General features: G+C 39.2%; 2 protein-coding genes across 8 annotated transcripts in view; one reads left to right on the forward strand and one right to left on the reverse strand.

The window, feature by feature from the left end:
- LOC114876021 (titin homolog) overlaps positions 1-16,132 on the reverse strand; it is a 51,845-nt gene extending 35,713 nt beyond the window's left edge. The window contains exon 1 of the mRNA XM_029186995.2: positions 15,777-16,132. The gene's annotated coding sequence lies outside the window, so the exon portion shown is untranslated. The remainder of the gene's footprint in view (positions 1-15,776) is intronic.
- The window catches only part of LOC114876022 (neurexin-1), a 189,205-nt gene continuing 161,932 nt past the window's right edge, over positions 501-27,773 (forward strand). For 6 of the 7 annotated variants that reach the window (XM_046289001.1, XM_046289002.1, XM_029186997.2 and 3 more), the window contains exons 1-2: positions 501-2,744; positions 11,962-12,009. In XM_046289001.1, the coding sequence (XP_046144957.1) occupies positions 2,130-2,744; positions 11,962-12,009 (663 nt within the window). In that variant the 5' untranslated portion in view covers positions 501-2,129. Of the gene's footprint in view, positions 2,745-11,961; positions 12,010-16,379; positions 16,775-27,773 lie in introns of those variants that run through there. The other variant, XM_046289005.1, reaches the window with a different exon arrangement.

Consider the following 27,773-nt stretch of genomic DNA (forward strand, 5'->3'; position numbering starts at 1 on the left):
CGTATAATAACTCTGCAGACAATGGTCAGGAAGAACGCGACACGTTCGAGTCGAGTCAAAGCGCAAAACCGAACGCACGATGAAACAACGAAACTTTCTCGATTATTGCTTTCAGCCAGCAATTTTTCAACGCTCGCATACCGTAGCCAACGTTTTTCTCGTCCGCTCGAAGGGTGCCGCCGCGAGCAATTTCGCGTCTACGCACCACCACACTTCCGCTCTTTGCTTCGCCTATCCGCCTAACAGACAGACTACCACATCTTCAAAAGCCCCTTTTTGTCCTTTTCCAACTCGGATCCATCAAGCATCCCTCCGTCTCCGTCACTTTCTCCGCGCGTTCGTTCCGCTTCTAACCGGGGAGCGCGTGCGCGTGGAAACGGCGCGAGGCGTCGGCGTCGGCGTCGGCGTCGTGCCGGGGGCGTCGCACCAACGTCGTCGGTCAACCGACCGACCGTCTCAACCGAGTATTCTCCTCTCTCCAGGCCAGTATCAAGCCGGGAGCCGTCGAGAAGGTTGTTCCACCTGCGTATAATCGGTGCTGATGTTACGCTCTGACCACCACCAGCTATCCGACGATTAAACGTATCCCGATTAAACTGTCACCAGGAGCGTTGCTGGTCGCGACGTTTTACCCAGCACTGGCTACTAGAAGCTGAACACCACGGGCTGGACGAGAAAAATGGGGCGTACGCTGAGCCACGAGAGACGGATCGATCGCGAAACAAACGTACGCTGGATGGACGGCGACGTGCAGTAACGTTTGTCGAGCGGAAAGCAAGGAAAGCTTTGGCCAGGAGAGAGCCGTTCGGGGGTGTCGCGCCATACTGGGGTGGAACGCGGTGGCTGTTTGTGGAAAACCGAGCGAGACACCGGTCGTTCGAACGTCGTCGTGACAGTGCGCGAAACAGAGACACGTCGAATGGAATAACGCAAGTTTAACGGGGGTGCGTGGGTGAAAGTGGTCGGTGTCAGCGTCAGCGTCAGCGTCAGCGTCAGCGTCAGCGTCAGCGTGTATTAGGAGGTCGAGGTCGTGTCACCTAGCAGAGACACATCGACGTTCGGAAGAATCAGCGAATACGCGGTTCGAGGTCAGGTGACCCTGGAGAAATCCTGGAGCCACGAGTAATTGGACGAACACCATAGGGGAGGCCTATCGTGACCGAAGAAAGAGGTGACACGCCGAGGAGAATCGACCAAGTGGAGAGGAACTCGAGAGGGGTGCTTGAAGAGACAACGACGTCGAGAGGACAGACGGAGAAAGTGTGTCACCGACGTGGTACGCGAGGCGCCTCGAGGTGCCTTAGGTTAGGTCCGTAGCTAGACTTCCTTCGTAACAAGCTGATTAGAGGAAATTAGAGGAAATTAGAGGAAATTAGAGGAAAAAATGCACTTGAATAAACAAAAAATTCTTTCATCGAAAATATCAAATATTCGATTCAAGCATGATCCTGACGCGAAATCTTTCTAATTGATTAAAGCGAATTGATTAAGCGCGGTCTAGTGTTGACCACGCTTACGTACCAATGGCCGGAAAAGAATCATCGGCGTCAAATTGTGCGTAACGTGATCGTGAAGTGATACTCTCCCCGCAGAAGCGTTCGGTCAATTAAATCGTATCGAAAGTGTGTAACTCAGCGTGTATGTGAAACCCTCGTGTAAGTACGTCAAGTGTGCTCCTAGCGTGTCCAGTGTCATCGAGCGTCTATCCATTTATTCTATTTCTTAATTAACAAAATAATTATCCATATCCAGCTATTTTATTTACTCTGGCTGATCGGTATTGCTGATTTTCGGATTTTCGGATTTTCGTATATTAGAGATAAAGAGACAACGAAGAGGATAGTGGGATTTCACAGGGACGTGTGCAGAGTCACTCTCTCTTTCCACATTGGTCGGGGCACGCTCACAGTCGAAGGTGATCGGCGCGTGCGTGCTCACGTGCGAATGCAGCCGGTACAACGTGGCTACTAGTGAGTACACAACTAGCGGAGCTACTCGAGTCTGACATCCTCGCGAACAGCCCGGAAAACAGCTTTTCTTCTGGTGATGTGACGAACAATAAAAAAGGCCGATTAACCGTTGAAGCGACGCCGCTGAAAATCGCGATCGTTTAGCTACGAACAGGAAGCATGCATCCCTCGCAGGTGTCCAGCAACGTGGGCGCGCTGTTGCCTTTGCTGGTGGTATTGGTTGGCCAGGTAGCCTTGTCCTTCGTCTTGGAAGGTTCGTCCACGAGCTATGCTCAGTTCCGCAAATGGAACGCAGGTCTGAACGGCACGCTCGAGTTCGAGTTCAAGACCGAACAGGGCAACGGTTTGCTTCTCTACACCGACGACGGCGGTACATACGATTTCTTCGAGGTGAAACTTGTCGAGAGTGCGCTGAGGCTGAGGTACAACCTTGGCGGCGGCGCCCAGATCGTCACCGTCGGCCACGATCTAGGCGACGGCCACTGGCACAAGGTACAGATCACCAGGTGCAACGAGAACACCACGCTGACGGTAGACGGTGTCAGCGCAGTCTCAACGTCGCGAGGCAAGGAATTCGAGTTCGGCAAACTGACAGGCAATTCCGATGTTTACGTGGGCGGTATGCCCAGCTGGTACAATAGCAAGCTCACGTTGCTCGCCTTACCGAGCGTGATTTTTGAGCCAAGGTTCAATGGTTTCATCAGGAACCTCGTGTACGCCGATGGCGAGAGTACCGTGCCTAAGAGACAGGAGATGAAGAGTCGAGATGCCAAGGTATGTAAACGCGTTTTTCACCAATTTTTCACTATTTGTCTTTACATTTTCTTGGTGTTCGTTAGACGTCTTCGTTAACAGAGCGTGTGGAGAATATTGATAATTGAATTTACGTCATTGAATTTCTTGTCAGCATCTGGGTATAAGAGTAAACGACACATTCGTGTTCTTTAATAAACTTGCGCAACAAACGAGAGTCCATGAAGATGATAAATTGCATGCACGAAAGAATGAAGAAAATATATATGTATGGTTATATAAAAGCCATAAACACAGGCTTTAGAGGAAGTTTTTGAGTAATAAATCGAGCTCGCCGATAAAAATCTAAAGCCATCGGTTATCCGCTTTAATATCCGGCTTCTACAACATCTTAATAGCGGAAGATCGATTCGTAAGGCTGACGATATTCGATCCTTGATCCAAACGTTTAATATCTCCCGGGAATATTAATAGGTTACGAGTTTGAAAAACCGATTACATACGATCTTTTCACCTTCGAATGTTCTTAGCATATTTATTACTTCTTATAATACATGTTTGCTATACCGAATATCTCAAATGAAGAGAGTACAATACGAAATTATTATTTTCTACAACCTCAATATTATATTCGAATAATTTTGTATGTAAAACATTCCAAATACAGTATTAACCTCTTTATAATCTTTTCGCTTATGCTTATACTGTCAATTCTGGGACATCCTATAGAGCATAATGCAGCGCAATAAGCTGCAACGGAGATAAGTTAATGTATGCAAGCTGCGTACAGGTGACAGGCTATCAATTATGCATGTTTGAACAGTGTTTTTCGAATTTCAATCCGACGATATCGAGGCGGCTGCTGTTTCGTTCGGGCCGCGCCGCGCCGCGCCGCGCCGCGCCGCGCCGCGCCGTGTGCGCCGATCAAGGAAGAAACGAAAAAGACGATAAGTGTGATTAATAGACGGGGAAAGGATATCGTTGCCGGAAAGATAAGTCGTTGCTTCGACGTTGACTGATCGTCGTAGATTAATCGCCACCAATACTCGCGAAACTTATTTCATTTTTCGATAAAGCAATTAGCGGTGCGCCATGTAATTATTCAACGAGCTTGCACGCGAACTTTGATTAATATTTTTAATCTGATGATGCAATTAATACCATCTCGCGTTAGTGAATTTTTCGAAAAAGGGACGTTGTAATTGCGCGCAAAGGACAGAGGGATAAATTCAGGAAAGATCATTACTCGCGAACCGGTAATTCGCCATGCTGTGTAGTAATCTCGAAAACTAATAATATAATAAAATTGCTACAATTATACGTGAACATAAATACCCCGAACATTAATGATATTCATTTTTTTAAAACCCTTCATGAACTTTTTATCTTTAAACGAAGAAACCAATCTGTGAGTTAGAGTGTCGAATAATTCCTTTGACCAACGAAAGCATCTGTATTAAAAGTTCCAAGGGTAACAGGTTTGCCCTATCACTGTCACCATAACGGATAACACGACCATGATCTATCAACGAGTGGACTATGATGGATGGATTTGTAGATTATATGTCGATCAATAGCGTATCTACAGTTCCGTGTATCGAAGGATGTGCGAAATTTACCTTTAAAGAGATTGATAAATGTGTTTACGTTTCTTGTACGTACTAGGTACAGTTATGTAGGACAGGTACCTACTGTTAATTTATGATACATGTTGCCTAGTGCACACATCGGTAACATCGAACGTGTTAAGAATTAAGATATTTCTTGTTTTGACACTTTTATGAAAATTTATGAAAATAATTTATGAAAACATAAATTTTTGTGAAAAACACAAATAGCATAAGTTTTTCGAGAATTTTCAATCGAATGTTTACATATTTAAGCTATTTCATTACACTCGTCAATCTCCCAAGAATAAAGGGCCGATTGCAATGAAAGCAAAACTTTCTATGCAATTAATTAAAGGTATCGGAAAAACGATCAAATATTATCACTCACGAAGCCATAATATTCCCCGATCAATCTATGGTTTCGATGTGATTCTGTTTGCTGAAAAGTCCAACCGTTCGCCGAAATGAGATACCTATTAGACCGGTAATTAATTTGACTGGTTAATGAGTTTTAAAATTACTTTACACTTAATTCCCTGTAATTACAACACATTTTTGACCAACAAAAACATGTGGTTTATCAAATAAACGAAAAAAGTTAAATTTGTAATACAGTTTCGTTTTTGTATTTTTCTTTTAATTTCACATTTTATGACGGATGATAACTTTATTAATTTAGCTACATTTCAAGCAAACTTTAAAACAGTTTAAATTGTGAACTAGATTTCAGTAAGAAATATAAAAATAGGGGGCCATCGTTGCCTCTAATATTTTCAAGTAGCATCCTGATTAAATACAATTTCAAACCTTATTACTATTACTTTGAACCAGTTTCAAAATTTCTCCAGTTCAGTTTCCATGCTAGTCAACGTATTAAAAAGATACCCTAACCCGAAAAACTAATTAAATTCATCACTCGAAGAAACTAGTCGAGCAATCGATGAAAACATCCCCGTGAGCGAAACGTTTCGTTCAACTCTCGCGAAAGTTTCAGCACGGGGCGCGGCGAAGATGTTGAAACGGTTTGTGATTATGAGAAGCAATTTCATGCCAATGTAATTACAAGAAGGGGGCGGCATCATGGCTGCAGAATCGTGTATTTGCGTTTTAATACGCGCATCGGGCTGGCAGCAAAGCGTCCTCGATTTGCATTCGAGCGCCTGTCTGAGTGGCGATTCAGGACAAGCAGAATCGTGGAATACCAATGTGCTTCTTAATCGATTATGCTACAGCCCTGTGTATATCTCCGCGAGTATGTAGGTAATAACAGTGGGAAACACATAGGTGTCTTCATTCGAGGATTGTGTATATGTACTCGTAATAAATCAACGAACAATTACATATCTACGATTGTATGAAACGTTAAGTGTAGAAAATACATAATTTGAAAGAAAACAAGGCGGTGGGAACTTGAAAGACCCGAATATTATTTTTCTTAATGACAACTCCTACTTCTTCAGATATAGAAGGTTAGAATATATTTTGGATACTTGGCAACGGAAAAGTGCGGGAACTTGAAACAGCCGGACACAGTGTGGTCGGTGGCGAGGCGAGTTACGAGGACGGAGAAACGATGCTCGGTTTTGTCGGTGGTTCCCCGAACAGACCAGGCCGCGGTTGCGACGCGGAAGAGTGGGAATGCTTTCCGCTTCCGGCGAAATTCCCGCCATATTCCCCGAGCGCGGGACTTCCGGATCTGTGTAATTCACTCTCGTCTCCTCCCTTTTGCTACCTTCGGGGAACGATCTAAAGCCTTCCCCCATTCTGTGATGACCGAGCTAGCTGTGCTCCCTTTTGTACGAAACGTACAACACGGTCCCAATAAAATACGAACCGAGGCTCGTAGAATTCTCTCTACATATATACGCCACAGCACGAAACTTTCCGACCACTCCATTCTTTGTTACACTTTGAAACGTTCCTCTCCCCTCTGTCTGTCTTTAAGTAAGTAACGCTCGTTTATCTCGGCACAAAATTCTTTCGTAGTTGATTTACAACATCATTGAATTCTTTCCTTTAACAGTGAATAATGTTATCATGGTAGATATTATCGAGTCTCGTATGTGAAGTAAATATTGAACAAAGAAGCAAGAAAGATTTTATATTTAAATTTTTTCTGTCAATAAATATTTCTCTCTGTCCACAAGTTTTACATAATTTTCAGAAATTCTTTATCCTGGTACACTGCTGAGATTATAAGACGATTCGAAAGAGGTCGAGAAGCGGGCCATCCACCTAAAGTCACTGTATTCTTATCGAACAGAAAAGAAAAGGCAGTAGCATGTATGAAGGAGATCGGAGAAAAATGTGTAGAAGTGGAAGTCTGGACTCGACTGCCATCGAGTCTCTTTTCAAACGATACCTTATACCTTATACCTTATACCTTGTACCAGCATGCTCGAGGCCCTTCGTTTCTTTCACCCTTAACTCGACTCCCTTTTTCCACCTTGTTCTTTTCCTCTAGCAAGCTGACTTCCACTCGGCACCGATATAATAGCAATTTAATACCGTACCTCGGAGAGTCAAACTGAAGCAAGGAGACCGATCTGGACACCCTCCACTGACGCTACGATTATTTATAAATCATTGATTTCTTCGCTTTCTATGTTTTCTTCGAAAGCTACCTTGTTGCACTTTTATGTGTTTCACTTATACAGTAAGTTTCCTCTTTGGACGACACGTCTTGTCGCAGTAGCCGTCCAGAATCTCGAACGTTAAAGCAGCTCCATTGGCTGGTTCCCCGGAGAAATTCGATAAATTCGGTGCTCGGAGCTTCTTCCTGTCCTGCTGCCGCTCAATCGCGTAATTCGACGTGGGAAAGACGAGCGGCTAGGAAAAATGAAGAACGATGCTGATATCGAGCTACGGGGATATGGGTTAACCCTTTCCCGATCCGGTTTACTTTCACCCTTTCCTGTCTCTGTGAACTCGATCGATTTTGGGTGACACGGATGCCTTCATTTTATGGGATATGCGAGTAATTTAATTGTCGAGAGTCGACGCGATTTTATTTACCAAATGCAAACTGTGTTCAAAAATAAAATATTCCCAACATTTCATCGGCATTGCAATTAGCTTCGATGAGGATCGAAGGACTGCTCCTGTTCCTTCAATAATTCAAGAGACAATAAAAGAAACAGACATCGATAAATCTCCATGTAATGCAATCAATTACGAGTTAAACGGGCGTTGCTCGTTAAGGATAACCAGAATTCAACAAAGATCGATGTTTACTTGAATTTCCTGTTACAAAACTGCTGATTTGTTCCCGGTAATCCGACACAGAAATTCCTTCGACGATGACCTGTCTCCCTGTTGAACTCGTTTTTTTTTTTTTTTTTTTTTTTTTTTTAACCAAGGATTCACGATCGTTAGGCGATGCGCCAGTTCTTTATTCTTTCGTTGGATCCAAGAAAAAGTCGTTGCCCATCGATGATTAAGTCGTCGTCCCTCGAGTTTTATCCTCCGAGGATGAAAAGAAGCCCCGTTGGGAAGACTTTAACCAAGCTAACCCCCTCCCGCCCCGTCTATCTTGCTTTCGTCCTTCCGTTTCTACGTTCGGCCTCGTTGGAATGGAGGAAACGTGGTTTTATCTTCGATCGTATTTTCGCGCCGCTGCGGTCTCGTTTGCGCAAAGTCGAGCGAGATAATCGATACGTCTTCGTCTACTCCCGCCACCTGGAACAACCGAGATGCTATTTCTTTTCCTCCAGCCTTGTCCTTTATAGGTACCGTTTCCGCGCGATTCCTTTTATCGAGTCACCTGCAACCCCTCTTCGGTCTTCAGATCACTTGCTCGCTCCCTTCCTTCTAAACGATCGTCTCGCTCGAACAGTTTCAAGGGGATCGTAAAAAAATATGCCTTCTCTTGATTTGTCCATCGTACAAATGACGATTTTCAATTTTCAGTATGCAGAGGGTGATAGATATTCTGTCAACCGGCACCAATCACAAAATTCTTTATTTAACTGAACAGTGAACACCTATGTATGTTAAATAAAAATAGTAAGGACGTTCATATTTCTACCGCAGCAGAAACTTAATAATCGAAATGTGAAAGACGACAGGATATTTCGAGATGTCGCAATTTCAACCGGCATATTCATCGTCTGCCTCTTCATAAACCACAAACATTATACACCCACGTACACTATAAATCTTCTATGATTCGAAGTACACACGTGATACACTTGAAATGTACCGCTTGCTCCTTTTCATTCAATGCAAGGCTCTTGAATACGAGTATGTACTTCCATTTCGACTTTCAAGCAGTCGACTAATACTATACTTAAATAGAATATCTTTCAGATATTGCTAAATTTTTTTTCATTTTTCTTTTTGTAAGCTACTTAAAAATAGGACTTTTCTAAAATAAATTATTTACAAGATATTCCAACTGTTACGTTTGAAATTGAACACGCTGCATGAAAATTGATAAAGGGAAAAATTGCTTTTTGTCGAAAGTCTTGTTCCTTCTTCTGTAGTAACATCGTATAGTAGCTACGATTGATAAAAAAAATGTAATAAAGCAGAAGGGAATAAGTCACGTGTATGTACGTCTAGATAAGAACGTTACTGCTACAAAATTAGTCAATTTCAGTTTGTTCGAGTCAGTCTGCTCTATCAATCACAATTTGTCTCGGTACTCTTCAGTTTCTGCTGACTGTGACGAATACTCTACTCTTTCGAAGTGCAGGTCACGTTTTACAAGTCCTTTAGCCAGCTGTTACAAGTCAACAAGCTTCGAATGCTTTTGTACGAGTCAAGTCATGCTCCAGGCTGCGAGAGTAAATTCCTCGTGAACGTGGAAATGAGAATCGCAGAGAACTTTGATAATTCCATTTTCTGTGTAATCTAGCATTCACACTTCCTATTAATTTGTCTGGGAAAACGTTTGTACAAGATTACAACGTATGTACACTCTGATCCAGAAATCACGGGACATTTAGATTTTTTTATTTATCTTTGAACAATTTGAATTTCATTTTTTAAACATTCCTCACGTTCTAAGATAGCTGTTCGTTCACCTGTTTCAATTACACACTTCGTGTACCTTTAAGCATGTTTGTATTGTAGAAAGAAAAACATTTAATGAAAAAGAAAAGAAAAGAAAAGAAAAGAAAAGAAAAGAAAAGAAAAGAAAAAGGAATGGTAGTATGTAAAGGGTGTATTTGAAACGAGGACGGTAGCGGTTAATTAGAGCAAAAAATACGCGGACGCAGGTGGAAAGGGAAAAGACGAGGTTGAAAAAGTGCGAACAGGGGCGAGTGTGACGATAAACAAAAGGGAATTTACGGGGATGTGAGTGCGAATCGGGTAAACACCGACACATCCGTTCTCCAAGCTAGATAAGGCTGTTGGTTCAGATCGAAAAAAACTTTCCGGAAAGTGGTTTCCGCTCTCCTCTGTTATTACTCTCCCTATTCTAACTGTTTTCATTGCATTTAATTGCATTATATAGATTTACAGGCCGCTTGTTGGCCTTTAATTATGATTTTATCATCCACTGTTTTGTTACAGTTAACGACGAACAAACAAGTATTTTTTGTTTAAGCCGCTTTCAGTATGTTTCACTTAACAATATTAAAAATTATTTTATAATAATTTAAAATATGTTCTTAATTGCCTTGATAACATCTTATTAAAATCCAAACGACACAGAGCTGAAAAGCTCCTGTTTCGTAATAATTCAATGAATAACGTAAAACTACACTATCAGACGTTATTTATAGAGTCTGCTTTAAGGTTTATTGAACAGCAGGGCACGTTTGTATCACCAACAAAGGCAACAGGATTTTATGAATCACGATTACGACAGAAGTCGGTGATATATCCTTGTCGAGTTGTTCTGGAATAGGTACAATCATGCTTTAACAAGCATGTTTGACGCATGAAACGGCCTCGTTCTACCGACAATAAAGATCAATCGTAAATATTGAACTGTGCGTAGTTGATATTGCCATGTTGAACTTTCTTTCTTGTCTCAGTTTCTACGTATAGAATATTCTTTGAATATTAAACCCTTCAGTTAAATTATCTAAATCAGGCCTAGTTAACTGGCACTCGCGGTAAAAAACCTTATTTTTCATCCCGTTAACGTTAAAAATACCAAAACTAATGAAGAAACGAATGAGTAGATCTACCGTGTCAAATTTATAAGCAAATCGAAAGATTCCAGTTTTTAGAAAGAAAATTCCGGAAGGAAAAGTGATACAACTGGGAACGATGAATATCGTGCGCGATAACGAGCTAGTTAAAACTGGCGAACTCTCGGTACGTGGCAATATTTACCGTAGACCAAATTGGAAAAGTTGAAATGTAATTAACGACAGTTAGAGAGTTTAACGTTCCCGCATAAACGCGCTCCATTAATATTCATTTTTCTCGATTAGGGCTCTCAACTCTCCGGGAAAATTCCTACGCATGGGATTTATCATTCGACCTAAATCCATCGTTTCACTCCCCCGTGAAACTTAAAACCGTTCGATCATATGAATCTATGTACATTGGCAATCATTAATATTCGAGCATTTCTAACTACCTATGTTAAAAAATCTTTTGGTGAAAAATTAATCTTTTCTTTGGACTGTAGATAATTGTAAGTACACTTTATCCATTTTCTTTTTAAATTTGATAATACCGAATATATTAGGTTGTAAACAGAAATTTTCAACTTCATTCTTTTTATTTTATAACCAGACAGCTCGTAATTTCAACTTGAAATAAAAATGAATTCAGTGGTTCAAAATATTCCAGTAAAAAATTTTATTTCATGTTGAACAATAATTGTTAATGTAGGCCACTGTGCATAAAAACGTCCAAAAATTGGTTACTCTCCGAGTAACAATGAATACTTATATATAATGTATTATTTTAACTATATTGAAATAGAATTTCATCAAAAATGAAGCTGTTAGAATAATTCATAGGAAGCGGAATAATTAACGAGGTCAATTTCAGATTCAGAAGAGCGATTACTCATTAATTAGCGAAATCGTCTGCCGTGCCGTGAGCTCATCAGTTTTTTATGACGCGATGATTCAGCTTCAAAGGTTATAACTTATCTTATCACGCACACCCGCTAGATATGACATGGCTGGCACGTATACAGTGATAACACGGAAGAACGAAAACGGTTGGGGTGAAAAAGGATTGGTGAAAATCGCATTGTAAGCTCTTTGAAGATATCCCTCTTTCTAACTCAAGTTGCGAAGCGTGAAAGATCGTCGAATAATCTTTTTTCATGGGACCGTATATCTTTGTGGGATAAGAGTTACAGCACGCATCAAATGTGGATTCTTGTAAAGAGGTCCATTTTCTACATAATTTCAGTAAAAATTATCCTAATATCATTTGAAAATTTTAACCATTCTTTGCCTGAGACAAGAAAAATTGAAGAGACTTACAATTTTTTATGGTAATGAGATTAAAATAAGTCAAATAGAACTCCGGCATTTTAGAATTAACAAACTTGTAAATTTCTATCAGATCTGACCTACCCCCTCGAAATAGTCCTTTTGAAAAAAAAAAAAAAACAATTGTTTAATGTCTACATTTGATTTGATTATTTACTTTTCCCTAAAAAGTTATTCTTTGAATTAATATCTTTTTATTTTCATTTGTTTCAGTGTGGTGGATTTCCATGCGTCGAGAATGTTAAGCGCAAATCGCCGAGGGTAAGTATAATACAAATTTTTAAGTATAATTTTTAATTAATTATGTCGAAATCAATCTCCAAAATTAAACTTCTAAATATACTAGGTGGTAGTGAAAATAGGAGGTCACTTATAATACAATCGTATTAAAAAAACCTTTTACTTCCATATTACTTCCCTGTCCTCCGCTAATTAAAAGAACTAGAAATCTATCTCTCTAATACCTTCCTTTCAATGTCAACGACTTCTACTTCTACTTCTACTTCTACGTTGTATTAGGGTGACGAAAGGCGCTTCGTAAGATGAATTTGTGGGTATTCCATGGGTCTTTCTTATGTAATTAAATTACTCAAATCCAATTAATAGAGTCTCGATAAGGGGACGACATGTACGAAGCTCCAGCCCGACTTCATTCGCTCTCTAGTAGACACACGATCGTAATTAACCGCACATTCGATGCATGTATGCAGAAACCGCGCGTTGTTTGCGAATAGCAATTCGGAGCGTACTAGATTGAATGTAACATGAGCTACATAACGTGGAGAATGCGTACAGAATAGTCCCGTGTGTTCGTCTTACGGGCCTATTACCGAACTTGGCCCCGGTTGCCCATCCGATTGTTCAATGAGTGATTATGCGGCCGAAAATTAGCGAGATTTGCGGAACATGGGCGAACGATAGCTTGCCAACGCTTTAACGCTCTAACTCGATATTGACAATGCAAATTCGTCGTATACGAAAACTAGTGATACTGAACTTCCTTACGCATTCCGCGAGAATACAATTAATAGGTATACATATATAAAATTTTATACTGAATGTATATTTTATTCATCTTTTAATTACGGTGGGATCAGAACCGAATTAGGATTTTTGTCTGCCTGGTTCTTGCATCAGAAAAAAAAAAAAAAAAAAAAAAAAAAAATTGCAAGTCCCAAAGTGAGCACAGTAAATAAATTCCATTGTAGGTAAAAGTAATGTGTAACGAACAGGAAAGGAAGAATGCTTAACTAAGGGAAGATAAATTCAATTTACTACTTGGAATACCGAAATTTCGTTGGCTGAAGGAATGACCCGAATAATTTTATGTAGCAACTGGCAGCAGTTTAGTGTCAGACGTAAAATAGACGGGAGAACGTGTAATATTATTGCTCGGGAGCAAATCACAATGGCATTCTAGGCGACGAAACGACATATCGTTATTTCAACTAGCACACGATGCATCTGACGCAATGCAGTTGTATGCACTCTACGTATGTATGTATGCGCATACATGCATACCTGGGACGCATTGTTTCCAGATTTTCTTCCTTCACGTTATTTTCTGACTTTGTTTCGTCTTATCCGTTCCTAAATTTACTCTACTCTGATTTTTCTCATGGGTTTCGACTTTCTTATTGTTTCGTTGCTTTTTACATTCGCTTATTGATTTTACTTCGGAACGTATACATTGGTATCAAACCGGAAATTTTCCAATTTTATCGGTGAATTTATTCAGAAACCCTGCGAATTTATGTTTAAACTGTTGTTTCCATTTTCCTCTACTGTCCGAAACTGTTGTTTTATCGATGCTTGCTTTGTATGAAGATCTTAAACTTTTTAGACTTTTTGTACAAATAATCTACAGAAGCATCAAAGGTACGTTGAACCATCGCAAACTTCTCATGATAGTAGCGATATTAACAAGATCGATCGTTCAGAAAGGATTACACTCTTTCGAAGGATTCGTAGATTCGAGTGCAATGGAAAATGGGCCGCGGAGAAGGCGAATCGTTAGCAGAAATGAAAACAAATTGCTTGGGTGGGAAACTTCCGAGGGCCATGAAACTACGGGGCAAAAGTATGATTTGACAAATGGCGTGTGATAAAAGCGAGCAACGTTCATTAAGGGAAATAGTCTACGGTGGTAATGTTGCTCGTATCATAAAATTGATGCATTGTAAACACGTTTAGGCTGATGCGCTAGGTGTATGTAAGTAAGTATGTACCTATCAGTTCGATATGTTCAACTCGGTTATATACCTTTTATCATATCTTTTGCAACAACTGTAGTGTAGCTAATTTAAGTAGATACACGTGTTAAGTAAAATTATTGTTATTCAAAAATTTATTTAAAATTTAAAAACTTGATTCTATTAATATTGAAGAAATAATCCTTTTAAAACTAAGGGAATTTATTGTGCATAGATAGCCTGCATTAACGTTATTTTATCTTAGTTTGTAGGAATACAGGCCAACGTTGGATTAAGGTCCAGTGATACTTATAATACGTAATCGCCTTAAAACATGATGTAAGAGTGGCAATTAGCAGGTGCAGTTACAGAGGGTAACAAATTATTATCCCAGTTCTGTGTAGCAATTCGTTCTTCTTTCAATAAACAGCATTAAACTTCATTAAACTGCCTGTTATAGAAACAATGTAATTGAAAGTCTGAATCTTATTTGCACACTGCTTAATATTTCAGTAGTTACGGTGACTTTAAACCGATATATTGAATCAAGCAATTTTTTCGTTATTTTTTAAATAAATAATCATTTCTAGAGATATAATGCTTCATAGCATTATGAAGCATAGACTATGCTCTTATAGTCTTTGATTATTATTGTAGTATTGAAATACACAACAGCGAACGTTTATTGTATTTTTCCACCCTGTTTGCAAAAACTATGAAAGTATCTACGTGAACTTTGAGAACTACGAGAAATATTGCGAGATTCGTGAGTTAAAGTGGATAATTACGAACGAGCTCCATTTCCTTTATGGACAAATTACAAATACGAATACCGTGAGCTGAAATGTATATTCTCGCCTTCCATTTCTTTTTTCTCTCTACACATGTTCCCGTTCTCTACGCGCAATAACAGCAGCTGCAGTATTGCCTGTCGCAAACATCGACAGTGTTAGTTAACCGTTGCAGCAGAACGACTTTGGAATTCAATTTGCAGGCTGGAAGCGTACAGCTTTTAAAATGGCACCGTGTACCGAAGTGGACACGTAATTTCCGTCGGATCGATTAACAGTACATAGCATTTTAAAGAGCAGACGCGGTTTAATCCGTCGAGCTATCACGTAATATCGCCCGTTTTGTACAAAGTGGACCAAAGACTTCCGCCATTGCCCTTTGTAATTTACCACCGTCCAACGATTGTATCGTCATAAAGCTATGCAGTCTTTTAATCAACCACGTATTAATACATCCGCAATACTTTTTCTTTATTATGGCTGACAATGAGTACCACTTATTTTATCATTGATAAAATAAATTTTATTATTAAGAAAATATTGTTTTTCAGATAGCCAAATATGCATTGTAATTTTGTGCAGTATAAAATACAAAGTATTAAAGTCACCGTGATATCGGATCAATTTTATCCGTTCGTTTTAATTTGAAATCGTTACTTATAGTAAACGACGCTGTTCGGCCAAACATTTCCAACGACTTCCATCGAAACTTTTCAGTGTTTACTTTCTGTGTTTACAGCCGTAACGCGTTCCTCTCTGCAGCTATCTCGTTAAACTTACATAAAAACGTAACGTTCTGTTGCTAACGATAGACCAGCGTTAAATTACGGATGAAATTTAAAATCTGCTTTAATCGCCACTGAAATTAAGTTGACCGTAACCGAAAACGAATTTTTCTCACAGGTTAACTCACAGGTTAACAGTTTGGAAATGTAAAAACCACAGGATTAATTTATCACTGCGAAGTATTTAGACAACCAATGAACACTTTGCAACAGAATACTCGCTTAAAATAAGTAATAAATAAATAAATAAATAAACTTACCTACAAATCCGTTGCTTGAACCAAAGAATCCATTAATTGTCGAAAAAAAATAGTATTGTTATGTTTATCACGAACGATGATTTGGCACAAAAGTCTTTTACACAAATTGTAAGTACACGAACAGTTTTTGCAAACTCGTAAGTCACCGTAAAATTCAATTACCTCGCTATCGCCGGCACGTTAAGACATCTTTGACACGATTTTCTTAATGAAAAGTCTCGCAGGTTATTTAATTTACATAGTATGACACAAGGATACGAATTTCTTACGGAAAATAACGCGATATTGCTTCTTAACACTTTTTAAAGTATGTACTTTACGATATACTTTGTTTAAAGGTCAAATCAATCACTTCATAACGTGACGACATTTTGTATATTGGTTATGATCCTTCTTTGTTATGGGCGATTTACAGCCTACTTCATTCCTGTGTTGTGATTGGCTGATTAGAGACGGTATCCACCCTGTTTTGAAATTGCAACCAGGAACCCGTTTTATTTTTTAGTAACAGTTTCATTCCCCATGATTAGCAATCTTACCTAAATGCCCAAATAATTAATATCACAAATAAAAAAATATAATGTAACTGTATTAATGTACCATATTTTTGTAAGGATTAGTATACAATCCGTTCATCTTTAAGTCAGATTTATTAGAAATGTTATTTTAATAAAATTTATCAAGTGGGAAGAAGAAAAATAATTAACTGGTAGTAAGTCTACGACGTAGATACATAACAGGGCGCCTTTGGTACCCCCTCTAGTTCGTCCCTGTTTTCAATGTAATACAGCGCCGCGAAGCCCGCGCATTTGCTTCCGAGTTTACCTTGCCGCCGCGTCGTGCCGGTTACCGCGTTGTGTTCGTTTCAATGAAAGTGTCGCGAGTGTGTTGACAAAAACCACGCAAAACTAAAGAAGAATGCAGGAGCAAAAGAAATTCCAGGCTGGTGCAGAACGCCCATTGTCCGGCAGACTTTTATTTCGCGAAATTTCAGCAAGGTAAGCCACCTTTTTTTCCAACGTCCTCTAAAGCACTTCTTTTCGACCAATTAATTTGCGCTCAACACCGCTTTTACTTCGTACAACAAGAAGAAATGTATATAATGCTTGTCCTTTGTGCTTTGTACTAAATTTTCTCTATAAATTTGTCACAATAATTCCGTGTCATTGTTCTACTTGGTAAATGCGTAATGTTAAAATGGCGGAATTATTGTATGAAATATTACACGCCTCATAATAGGAAACGTTGCAGATGGCGCTTTCTGCCGCCATTATTCGTTTTTTAAATCGCGTAATAACTTTTTTTTACAAGAATTACAAGTATGGTTTTATTATCGTTATTTGCTATGATAATTGTAACAATATTCATAGTTTCTAGTTATAGGTGATGGGTTGTAGGCTATAATTTAATGTAATATTTACACATAAATATGCATTAGCCCCCGGTAGTAATGGTAGGTCGAGTAAGGTTAACAGTGTTATTCGAACACGTAACGTGTACATTTCAAGAACAGAGTATTAGAATGGTGACACAAGAACCGCTTAAATTCTAGCAGGGACGTAGAGACGGTGTCTGGCCGTCATTTTCCATAAGAGCTAAGACAACCGTAGACAGGCTTACGAGGCACATTATGCGGAGATTCGGTGATGCGATTTGCATAAAGCTGGTTCGTGCTGTTGATTCGCTCGAAAGAGAGATAGAGAGACAGTTGGCTGATTATAGGATGAATGAGGAAAGAGAGGAGCCCGCGGAGACAGAATAGAGAGAGAACGATAAGAGGATTGAAGCGAAAGGGAGAGAGTGAGTAGCTTTCTCCGCAATCGCTGAAATTTGGCGCGATGGATCTTGTCGAGGCGAATGCATAATTTCAAGTTGTAATGCAGTCTTATCAGAACGATTGCTATATGGATCGCGGAAAGTATTCGTTCAGGGCGATGTCTGATTGCGCGTTGATTGTCTACCAGAGAATTCAACTCCGTCAGGAATTGATTGATACGTGCATTCTTGTCTACGAACAGCTAGGAGATAATGAAGTGAACGCTTTCGCGAATCTGCTAAAGACGTTTCTGTAGGATATTCTGCAAACCATCTTTTGTTCAAATATCAGCTTATTCCGCGTGTGTCTACTACTAATTGTAGTAGCATAACTAGGAGGGGTCAAAGGAGCTCCTTTTTTTTTTTTAATACCAGCATATTTTCGACAATTTCAAATAACGTTATCGGGATCCGAATACTTATTCGTGATTTTTGAACTTTACGTGGACGATGCCTTGATACAAACTACGTATACATGTATTTGATAAAATTTCGTATACCGCAGGCGTTCTAGTACTAATTAAACAGTGATCATCGGTATTTCAATACACTCGAGTACCACTATAGACAGAATGTCTTCTTCGAATGAAATTTCCTTTGAATGAACGCGCAACGATGTTATCGATCTTGTTGAACTATCGCAAAGAGCCGAGAGTAGTTGAACAATTGGTTGACGGTTCTATTGTCGCAAGTCCGCCTTCTTGGATCTCCGTTTCAGTGTCCTTAACCTACCAAGTGGAATGGCCACTCGACTCCTCTCCTCTCTTCTTGTCCTCGTAATTCTGTCTCTGTACTTTTCGAGAATCCTTCTAGCCTCTGTCGAGGAAGACTTCGCTCTTAGATTGGACGGAAGTTCGTCGCGTTAAATTATACATACTTACGGACATCTCATGAGACACTTTAATAGTGAGACTTTAATGTCAGGTCGACATTAATTAAGGTTTCACGTGGAAGAGATTGTAGGTAACAAGCGTAAAAATGAATCGAACGACATTTCACTCATATGTAATTCGTCGTATTAGTAGAAACATTAAGAATATGGGGAGACTGAAATACTTGCATTCGTGCAACTTCATTATTATTGGTTAGATTGAATTGAAAGAAAAATGATAGTTGTCTCGGTAGAAAGATAACCGTCTATCGAAGGATACGAGTCAGTGACCCGTGCCCGAAAGGAACGGAACGTTATGAATTCACCGGGGAGGGGAATATTCATCCGTGAGTCTACCCTTGGGCTTTTTCCATCGGAATCGAAGCATTGGGCGTGCTGGCGTATAGAGGAAATCGAGGATGAGTCGAAAGGTACGGGGCAAAAGAGAGAAGTACATAAAGTGGAAACGGCTGAAACCTTTGCCATTGGAGAAGGGAGGGCAGGGCAGGGCATTTCTATCTTGCCCTGAGATCGAGAGGAAATCTTGAGATCGTCGAAGACGAGGAAGATTGCCACCGTTTCGACACGAAAGGATGACGAGGAGGCCGTGAGGGCGGTAAAGTTAGGAGGAGTCACCTCGCCCACCGTTCTTCAACACCGTCGATGAAAACTAGCGCGATTTACTTCACCGTTACCGTTCCCCTCTATCTCCCAAATAATGGATAACGTTTTCTTATTCATCTGTTAGGGTATCTACCAATCTTGATATAATCGAGGACACCCCCTGTGTAAAGATTTCCATTACGATATCTACTGATAGGAGGCTAAAACTTTGCTTCTAAAAAATTCAAACGCTTCGACTTGGTTTAGAAATTTCGGAATATGTTGGGTACATTTAAAAATTTTTTCAAGTAACTATGGGGTGAAGTAACTTTGGTATGCAACGAGTATTCGACGTTTGTTGACTGTAGTCATCTTCAGTAACGAAAGGGTTAAGCCCAACTGCATAGGGTACTCGAATCTGAATCTATTTTCACCCTGCCGAGTAGAATAGAATACGAAGGATGTTTGAGAACCCCTTTTGCGGTACACTTTGAAGCCAAGTTAAAGACAATGGTGGCAGCAATAGCGCAGGAAAGCCTAGTGGAAACAGAAGACGAGTTAGATGGTATAAAGCAAATTGTGCCAACCAAGGAGATTCGTACTCTCGCACTCTTCACTTCAATTTTCTACTTGCTCTTTTCTTCGTCGTCCGTTCGGTTACCTTTTAAGCCACTTTACCCATGAGTATTGTATTCTCATGGTTACTCATTCTCATGTTTCTTGCGTTGCACCGTCGACACTGTTCCACTATGAAAAGCTCGAATCACCTTGGACTTTTACCTTTTCTACTCCAATACCGTTTGAAACCTCGCAGCCTTGCGATTTCAAGTTTGCTTTGAATTACATTTTCGATATCGAATGTTGCACAGCTTATTGTATGGTGTCGTAGAAAAAAAATTTTTTTTACTGATCCAGTTATTTTATTATGTATTTTAATTTTACAAGTAATAAACAAGTACAGCTTTCTAAAAATTTCTTTCCATCTGTTTCGACGACTCCTTCCACGAAAAACATGATTCTCCTAAACGGTGTTGTTAGAAAGTTGTGGCACTGACACTTTAGCAATTTCAAAGAATTTTAACGACAAGATTTTGGCACGTTACCATCGCTAACAACGGTTTGATTCGTAGTTGAAAGTTTCCATTTTGTTATATAGGTACAATAGAAACTTGGGAGAAACAAGGAAATGCTCCTCTTCCTCGGAGAAAAAGACACGTATACGTATGCCTTACAAGGGACACACTTTTGTCGGGAAAATTTTTCTCCTACAGACTTTCACACGAACGTAATTTTCTATAGACTATGGAAAGAAAGGTTAAAGAAAGGATGCGACAAGAATAGGGTGATTCGCTTCGAGTAAATTTATGGCTGATTATGCAGGGTAAATCTTATATTTTTAATTAGAAAAAAAGTTTCAAAGTAGAGTTGTTATGTTTAAAGTAATTGTTAATTGATAATCAGCAATCAGGTGTTTTTAATTGTTAAGAGTGCTAAAATTTACTATCTTTAGCATGTCTGGTAAAAAGTAAAACTATCGTCGTTAACGACCGCTTGTTTCTTTTTTCCGTGTCGATTACAAAGACGTCGCTAATTATATCGCTTTAAAGAGTTTTCTTTGATGTGGCCCATCGCACCGTGTTGTTGCCCACAGCACGTTGAAGGGATATCGATGCACTGATATATCGTTATACGTTTGACGTATTATCGTACCGATCTTGTGACCGCTTCATCAAGGTGATTGACCTCACTACGGTCTTTGATACGGTCTTTCCTAGGTGCCTAGCTGACAACGACCGTTTAATATTAATCGAAAATGTTTATCGTCTCTTTTACTTTTCAAGAATTCAGCCATGTTTCATGTAAATCTCTGAAAGTACCTGTTTTATGATTTGTTTTCTTCAGCGTAGAAAATTTAGATCAGAGAGGGTTAAAAACCACAAGCTTTGCGAACCCGGTTACCCTATTCATGTTCGAGGAAACAAGTATCGTAAAATGGTTGTTAACAGTAGTAGTCGTAAGGGAATAGAGGCAAGAAGGCCACTCATTCTGATCGCGAAAGGAGTTTTCCGCCGCATTTTCTCCACTCGAGGTGGAGTGTTTTTTTCCAACTTTCTAAAGAGCTCGATGTACCTACTTCGGCTATAAAAAGGGCTCGTTTTATTCGTTCAGCTAAAAGAACATCCACTGCTTTTCCATCTCGCTTGCTTGGTTATGGTAAGTTTCGTTCAGCCAACTATCTCTCTCACATTTCCAACAAGTTCATCGAAGAAGCGAAACTGCTAGTGAACAACACGAGACGTCGGTGTACGCCATTGCTGGCGTCGATCTGAAACTTTCAATTACCTACTCTCACGTAGCGTGCCAGTATATCCCGATACGTTCCCAGCCTCGAATTCAACATCCTAAGCTCCCATTCCCGAGGGATCAAGTCCATCTGATTACCAGTAACGGGCTTGTGTTTTAACTCCGTTCCATCTTCGATTAAACCTCTCGGAATATTCCCTTCGACGAATACTTTGAATCAATTATGCGGCTAGTTGATGAATTTCTAACTGCTCGTTATTGATTGAAACGTATACTGATTCCGGCTTCCGCCGGAATCCTGCAGCTACTCACGACATTGGGCTTAGGCAGAAAGCATTAAAGAAAATTCGTCTGAAATTGGCATTGAATATGTAAATTGAATTGAATTATCAGGGCGAGAAAAGTTTGGTTCAATTTGAAAAATGATTTTTCTTTTGGTTCTCTAAAAATGAACTATTTTTATTTTTAATAATTAGATCTTCATCTTTAATAATTAACCTGGACATTGATACGAGCAAGACGAACCGATATTCGTTTTCGTGGAATTTTTTCACTAATAATACTTGAATTGGTGAAGAATCTTGCTCGTTGTCTCTGCGTGTCGAGCGGGAAATTGGCTTTGCATCCGCTGGAAAAAGGCGAGAGGAAGGACAAGTAGACAGGTGTTCGCATTAATTTATACGGGGGAAAGTTTGACGTGAACGAATGGTCTCTGCGATCGTGTAGCCACGCGAAACGCGCCCCGGTGTCGATGAAATCAATTGAAAACTTGTTTATTTATTGGCGGTCCGCTATGCCAGAGAAGCGACCTGAAAGTTTTTGGCGAACGTCGGCGAATCGGCGATACGCGAGAACCAGCGTGCGGGTAGGAGGTAATTGGGAATAGGATTTGGAGCACGAAAATAATTGGTTTCCGACTTCTGCCAGGGGGTGGTATATGCAGTTATGCCATTTAACCTAGACCTATCGCTTATCCAACTCGTTTGCCTGCTGTATTTCCCTCTCGCCTCTTTTCTCTCCGCGTAACCGATCGGACACGTTTCCAAAAGCCCATTGGATTTTTATCTATTGTAATTTTTATGCGATGGAAAAAAGAAACAAAATTCCTGTTTGCTAGATCATTAGGAAATAAATCCGAACAAAATTTCAGTCTCTCGAACATGTAAGTAATTTCAACAGCTTTTGTCCGTCGCGTCGCGTCGCGTCGGTTTCGCCATTTTAAAGTTGCAAATCCTTTCGCGAGCAAAGTCTTTCTCGTAGAAATAGCAACTCGGGTCGAAGTTGAACTTTTCGTGCAAGCTGTGGGCTGTAGAGAACGATGAACAAAGAAAAAAAAGTCGTCGAATGGCGGTCTCGTTCGCGGATTGTCCGACAGGATATTGGAAATTGAAATTGCCGGCACGGATGATCGGAGTTGGAGGTAGTTTGGAAGATAAAAAAAAAAAAAAGAAAACAGAAAGGAAATCGGTGAATTGAAAATTAATGTAAAGTAAATAATTGAAGTTTAATATCGCCGCGATAGGAATATTTCAATTTTTCAACCAGTTCGATGAAAATTTCACGGAACAAAGAAAGTCAGGATACGTATCCTTGATATTCGATGCAAATTAACGCAGTGGAGAGGGTTGGATTCACTTGAAACTATTTGAAACAAATAATTGCATTCCGCGTTGCACGTTGCCAGGAAATTATTCACCGTGCAGGAAATTGAAATTTTTTCAATATATACAGTTGACTTTAATTTAAATAGATACTTCATAAAACGGTAGTCACCTGAACTATTAAACTTTTCTTTTACAAATCATTTATAATTGAGGACTCGTAAAGTTAAACTCAAAGAGAATAATTAAAGAAATACAAAAGGAAACGATTAATTTTCTTTTTTTAATTAAAGCTTTATTTTTAAAAAGTCATGATAACTTCAATTATTGAAGTGATCTTTATTGTTATAATATATATTGAAATTATTTTTAGGAACTCATAACTCCATTCCTATTTCTACCACTGCACCGGTGTAAAAGGAGCTGTAACTTAATAATTTTAATACGTTTTCCATTTGCTGCACTTGGCTATCGAAGAACTACATAGGTACATATGTATATCGATTATCTATAAAAGGACAAAATATTGTATATCACCTATCACCGATCGAATGCAATATCGATGGTGTACGGACCGGCTAGAATATTGGTATTTGTTGAATCAAAGCTGTTCGCCTATATTAGCCCACGCGTATTCTCCGTTAGATTCTTCTTTTCCAGCTCTGTGCAGTTTTGACTTTTTATTCGGCAATAAGAAAGTTTTGACAAGAATCTTTATGGAATAAGTTTCACGATGGAAATCGCGAAAGTTGGCTGTGCCCAGCCTTTTCCGTGTCCTTTTGTGTACTCTGCCCCTATCTCTACCGTTCCTCTCAATTCCGTTTCTTCTTTATAAATACTTACTCAAGTTCTCCGTACAAATTTCATTCGCGGCTTCACAAATCGGTGGCTCGGTCAATTATGATCCAGATCAGAATTTCATTTTTTAGAAAAATATTATTTAAAAGAATAGTAGAAAATGTTTAATTGTAAATTAAAATTTTGCCCCAATTTAGTCCGAGGTGAAGGAATAAACTTCGGAATTTGATATATGGTATTCCCGAGTATAATTTGTTCGCGACAGGTAATAGGGGTGGGTCACTCTTGTGTACCATAGATACTCGATTGAAAAAAACATCATTAACCTAGATGTGTCTATCATCCTTCCAGAAAGATGATTGTGCAGAAATTTAATTAATACATACCATTTAGACCTCGAGGAAAGAAAAATGGCATTACTTTGAGAAAAAATATCTGCACTTATTATGTGAAGTAATAATCTTTTTTTAAATTAACATTTGCATTTTGCAAGTGATAAGACTTTCATATCAATATATTGGCTTTGTAATATGTTAGAAAAATAATATTTAATATATTATCAAATAACCACCATAGAAGATGAAAATAAAATGAAATTTAAATTCTAAATCATACATACATGTATAATCAGAAAGGATTCTACTCCATTATCTGAGGATTAACAAGCTGTTGGGGTGTCCAAGGAATTTAACCTCCTCCCTCATCTTTGGCTTTACGTATCTGCATAAATGTATCATGCGTCTAAGCTAGTGTTTAAATGGTATTTTGCGGCCGTGTATAGCTATCTACGAGCCGCAACAAGAGAAGGCAACAGATGCAGACACGAAGGAAACTGGGCGTGAAACAGACTTTGATGTAGAAAGGAAGGATTCTGCGGTTGAGGTGGATGGAGTGTGAATAATCGCTCTCCCTCTCTGTGGCCACATGGGAGGAAGAAATGTCTGTAAGAGGGAAAAAACGGTGCAATGAAACAATGGAGGTGTCTATACAAGGTGTTTCAATGTTAAGATTATTGCTTTCTATCAATCAAGGACGTATTATTTTTCTTCAAATAAAGTTATTAACCTTTGGACGTCGGACCATGGAGAGTGCCCCAATTTTAATTTAATTTAATTTAATTTAATTCTAATACTATTTATTTTTTCGTTACATGAATTTTTTTCCAAAAATAAAATTCGAAGATGTACTACCAGCTTTATGTTGTACCTACATGTTTGGTACTCTTAAGAAGATTAAACTCGAAAGCACATAAAACAAGTATAAATATTTCTTCGTAGACGAAACTACAACCTTTCCTTATAACACTGGTACGTTATATCGTATTTATATGTTAGTTTATTGATAACTCCGATATTCCGAAAAGCTACACGGTTCACTAACGATCCTATTTTTCAATTTAACGATACGTGTTCACTGAATTCCGGAGTAAAATGGTTTCGATGTTGCTCCAATTGTTAAAATTGAACGCATTCCCTGCTCTGTATATGTATATACATTCGTGCTTTCATCAAACACTTGTTTTGCAACAACATCGTTCGTTATATTGTTACGAATACAAACAACTTCCATCGGCTTTCATTATTACTATCTCATGTTATTGGCTGCCCGTTATTCTTTTATAGATTTTATTGTGTTTGTCGCGATATCTTCATTCCGGCGAGAAATACGAGAAACTTTGATAGTATCGTTCTCATCCTGCATATTGTCTACGTAAAATTGCATCTTTAGATTATTCTTTTGAAGAACTTTTTCTTCATATTGGAACATTAATTTATTGAGATTACATTGTTAGCATAATTTTTCAAAAATTCCTAGTTTCAGAAATGACAAATTGATAAGATCGAAATTTGGTCAAGAGTAATGTACGAAACATAACTGATCGAAATAGGACCAGTCGCTCGATCATACAGTAGATACTAACTACTGCCGGCGCGGGCGCGGCGGGTCCGTTGCAAGTGCACCATTTGCATATGGAGTACGAATGAAGTTTGGCGGATGAGTGTACGTCCAGTCGTGCATCTGCATACGATTATGCAGCTACGTGTTGCCCTAACTGTCGACAACCTCGGCAGGAAATACATACTACATAGCTGGTCTACCGTACTACGTTCATACGAATTTGTCTGATAAAATATTTCTGAAACTACTGAAAAACCTGGATGTTATGCATTTATTTATTTCTATACGAGTGCTGACTGTAAAGTGTAAAGTAACAACATAAATTATAGTTCTTGAGAGTTTGGAGATTAGAAAAATAATTGGCAATCAATTGTAATTGCTAATAAGGGTGTAGTATATTCGTATTTTTTCGAAAAAAAAAAAAAAGTTTATTTTCGAAAACTAGAAAAGAAAAATTCAAAAACCAACATTTAAATATAAAATTTAAAGTGTTTCGTTTGTCGAGTAAAAGCAATTTTTCCAAAGGGTGTATTATTTCTCTGAAACAGTGGGGTTAAGAAAGTATAGTTATTTAGAATGAAGGAAAGTGTCCAGTGCTTGACACAGACAAGCAGGATTGGAGGAGAGTGGCGTCAAATGTAGGAGCAGAGTTGCTGTCTAGATTGTAGAAGGGTGCGAGCGGAAAGTAGGAAAGGGGATGCTTCAGCGGGCTGTGTCCTCGTTACTTGTAGTGTCGCGATTCCATGAAGGAAGATTTCCAACTGTTTCTTAACAGGTAGCACAAACATTTCAAGCATGCGCCACTACAATAAAGAACACATGTACATAACGTCTCAGGTCATTCTAGTCATCCTTAGTAACCGGTAAGAGGTGGTTGGCCGGCAAAGAAATACTGTCGAAGATTTCTTTTCAGAGACGAGACACATCTGTCTCATTTATTTGAAGAGAAATTGACATTACTTTTAAAAGGAACTAAACTTGTTACCAGCACAGATTTATGAGTTTTTATTAATTATGCAGTTTCAGAATGAAACGATTGCAATGAAAATTATTTTATTTACGTTGGCATTCCGAATTAGACAAGTTAGATAGGTAATTAGAATAGTAATTTATTGAAATTTAAATTATAATAATTCGTGCAGAGTTACTTGCATAGTAATTGCTATTCTAGTTCACGTTTTTATTCGTTTGAATACACAGAGTCCATTTATGTTTCGCAATAGCCAGATGAACACCATGCCTTTTCTTCTGGCTGTATATCGTGCACAAAACCAGTAACAGGTGAAGCAATACTGTTGTCTGTGTAACTGGCTGAATTCCAGCTGCTTTTTACGTTCAATGCAACTCACTGCCAAAAATGATTACACGGCTAGACGAGGACTGTGCCAAGAAATGGTTACCTTTCCAGCCGTCGCGTCGCGTCGTGACGCCTTTCGATCTCCGATATTTCGGCTGTAGGCAGAAACAATTCCTTGGTCATTAACTGTGGACACTGGTTATAGGAATATTGTTCTCTTTTCACTCACTGTTATATGTACATATTTAGAAACGTTGGAGTAGTTGTTGCGCTTTAGATTTGAATAAACTATTAAATTATGAAGCAATAGTTTCGTGCAATATGGGTCGGTAATGGAAACATTTAACCTTACGTGGTGAAAGAAAAAATTGAAAAGATAGGAGAAGGAAGATCGTAGAGTCGTAGAGAAAGGGTAAAAAAGAACATGTATGTACAATCGTTTAGCAAATGGGTTTGCTGGTGAACGAGGCGAGCTGGAAGAAGCATGGATACGGGTTTGCTTGATAAGAGGGTGATGCGGGGTTAATCGGCGCGTTCACACTCAGCGGGTATCAAAGCCACCCCATTGCGTCACAGGGGAGGGACGTGGTTTGCCTCGAAACTATTCATGCACGGAGGGTGATCTGGAAAAGCCTGGGAGGGTATCGTTAAAGGATACCTCCTGGTGAAAGCAGCATTGGGTAGTTGCATTACCCACGACACGGAATTATATGTAAGCTGAACGGATAGGATTACGTGGCCGGACGTGCTTAGGCATTTTGACAAGCACCCTTCTGTCGTAGACACCACTTCCGGATAGTACTATATAT

Source organism: Osmia bicornis, chromosome 15, assembly GCF_907164935.1.
Source record: "Osmia bicornis bicornis chromosome 15, iOsmBic2.1, whole genome shotgun sequence".
Classification (NCBI taxonomy): domain Eukaryota; kingdom Metazoa; phylum Arthropoda; class Insecta; order Hymenoptera; family Megachilidae; genus Osmia; species Osmia bicornis.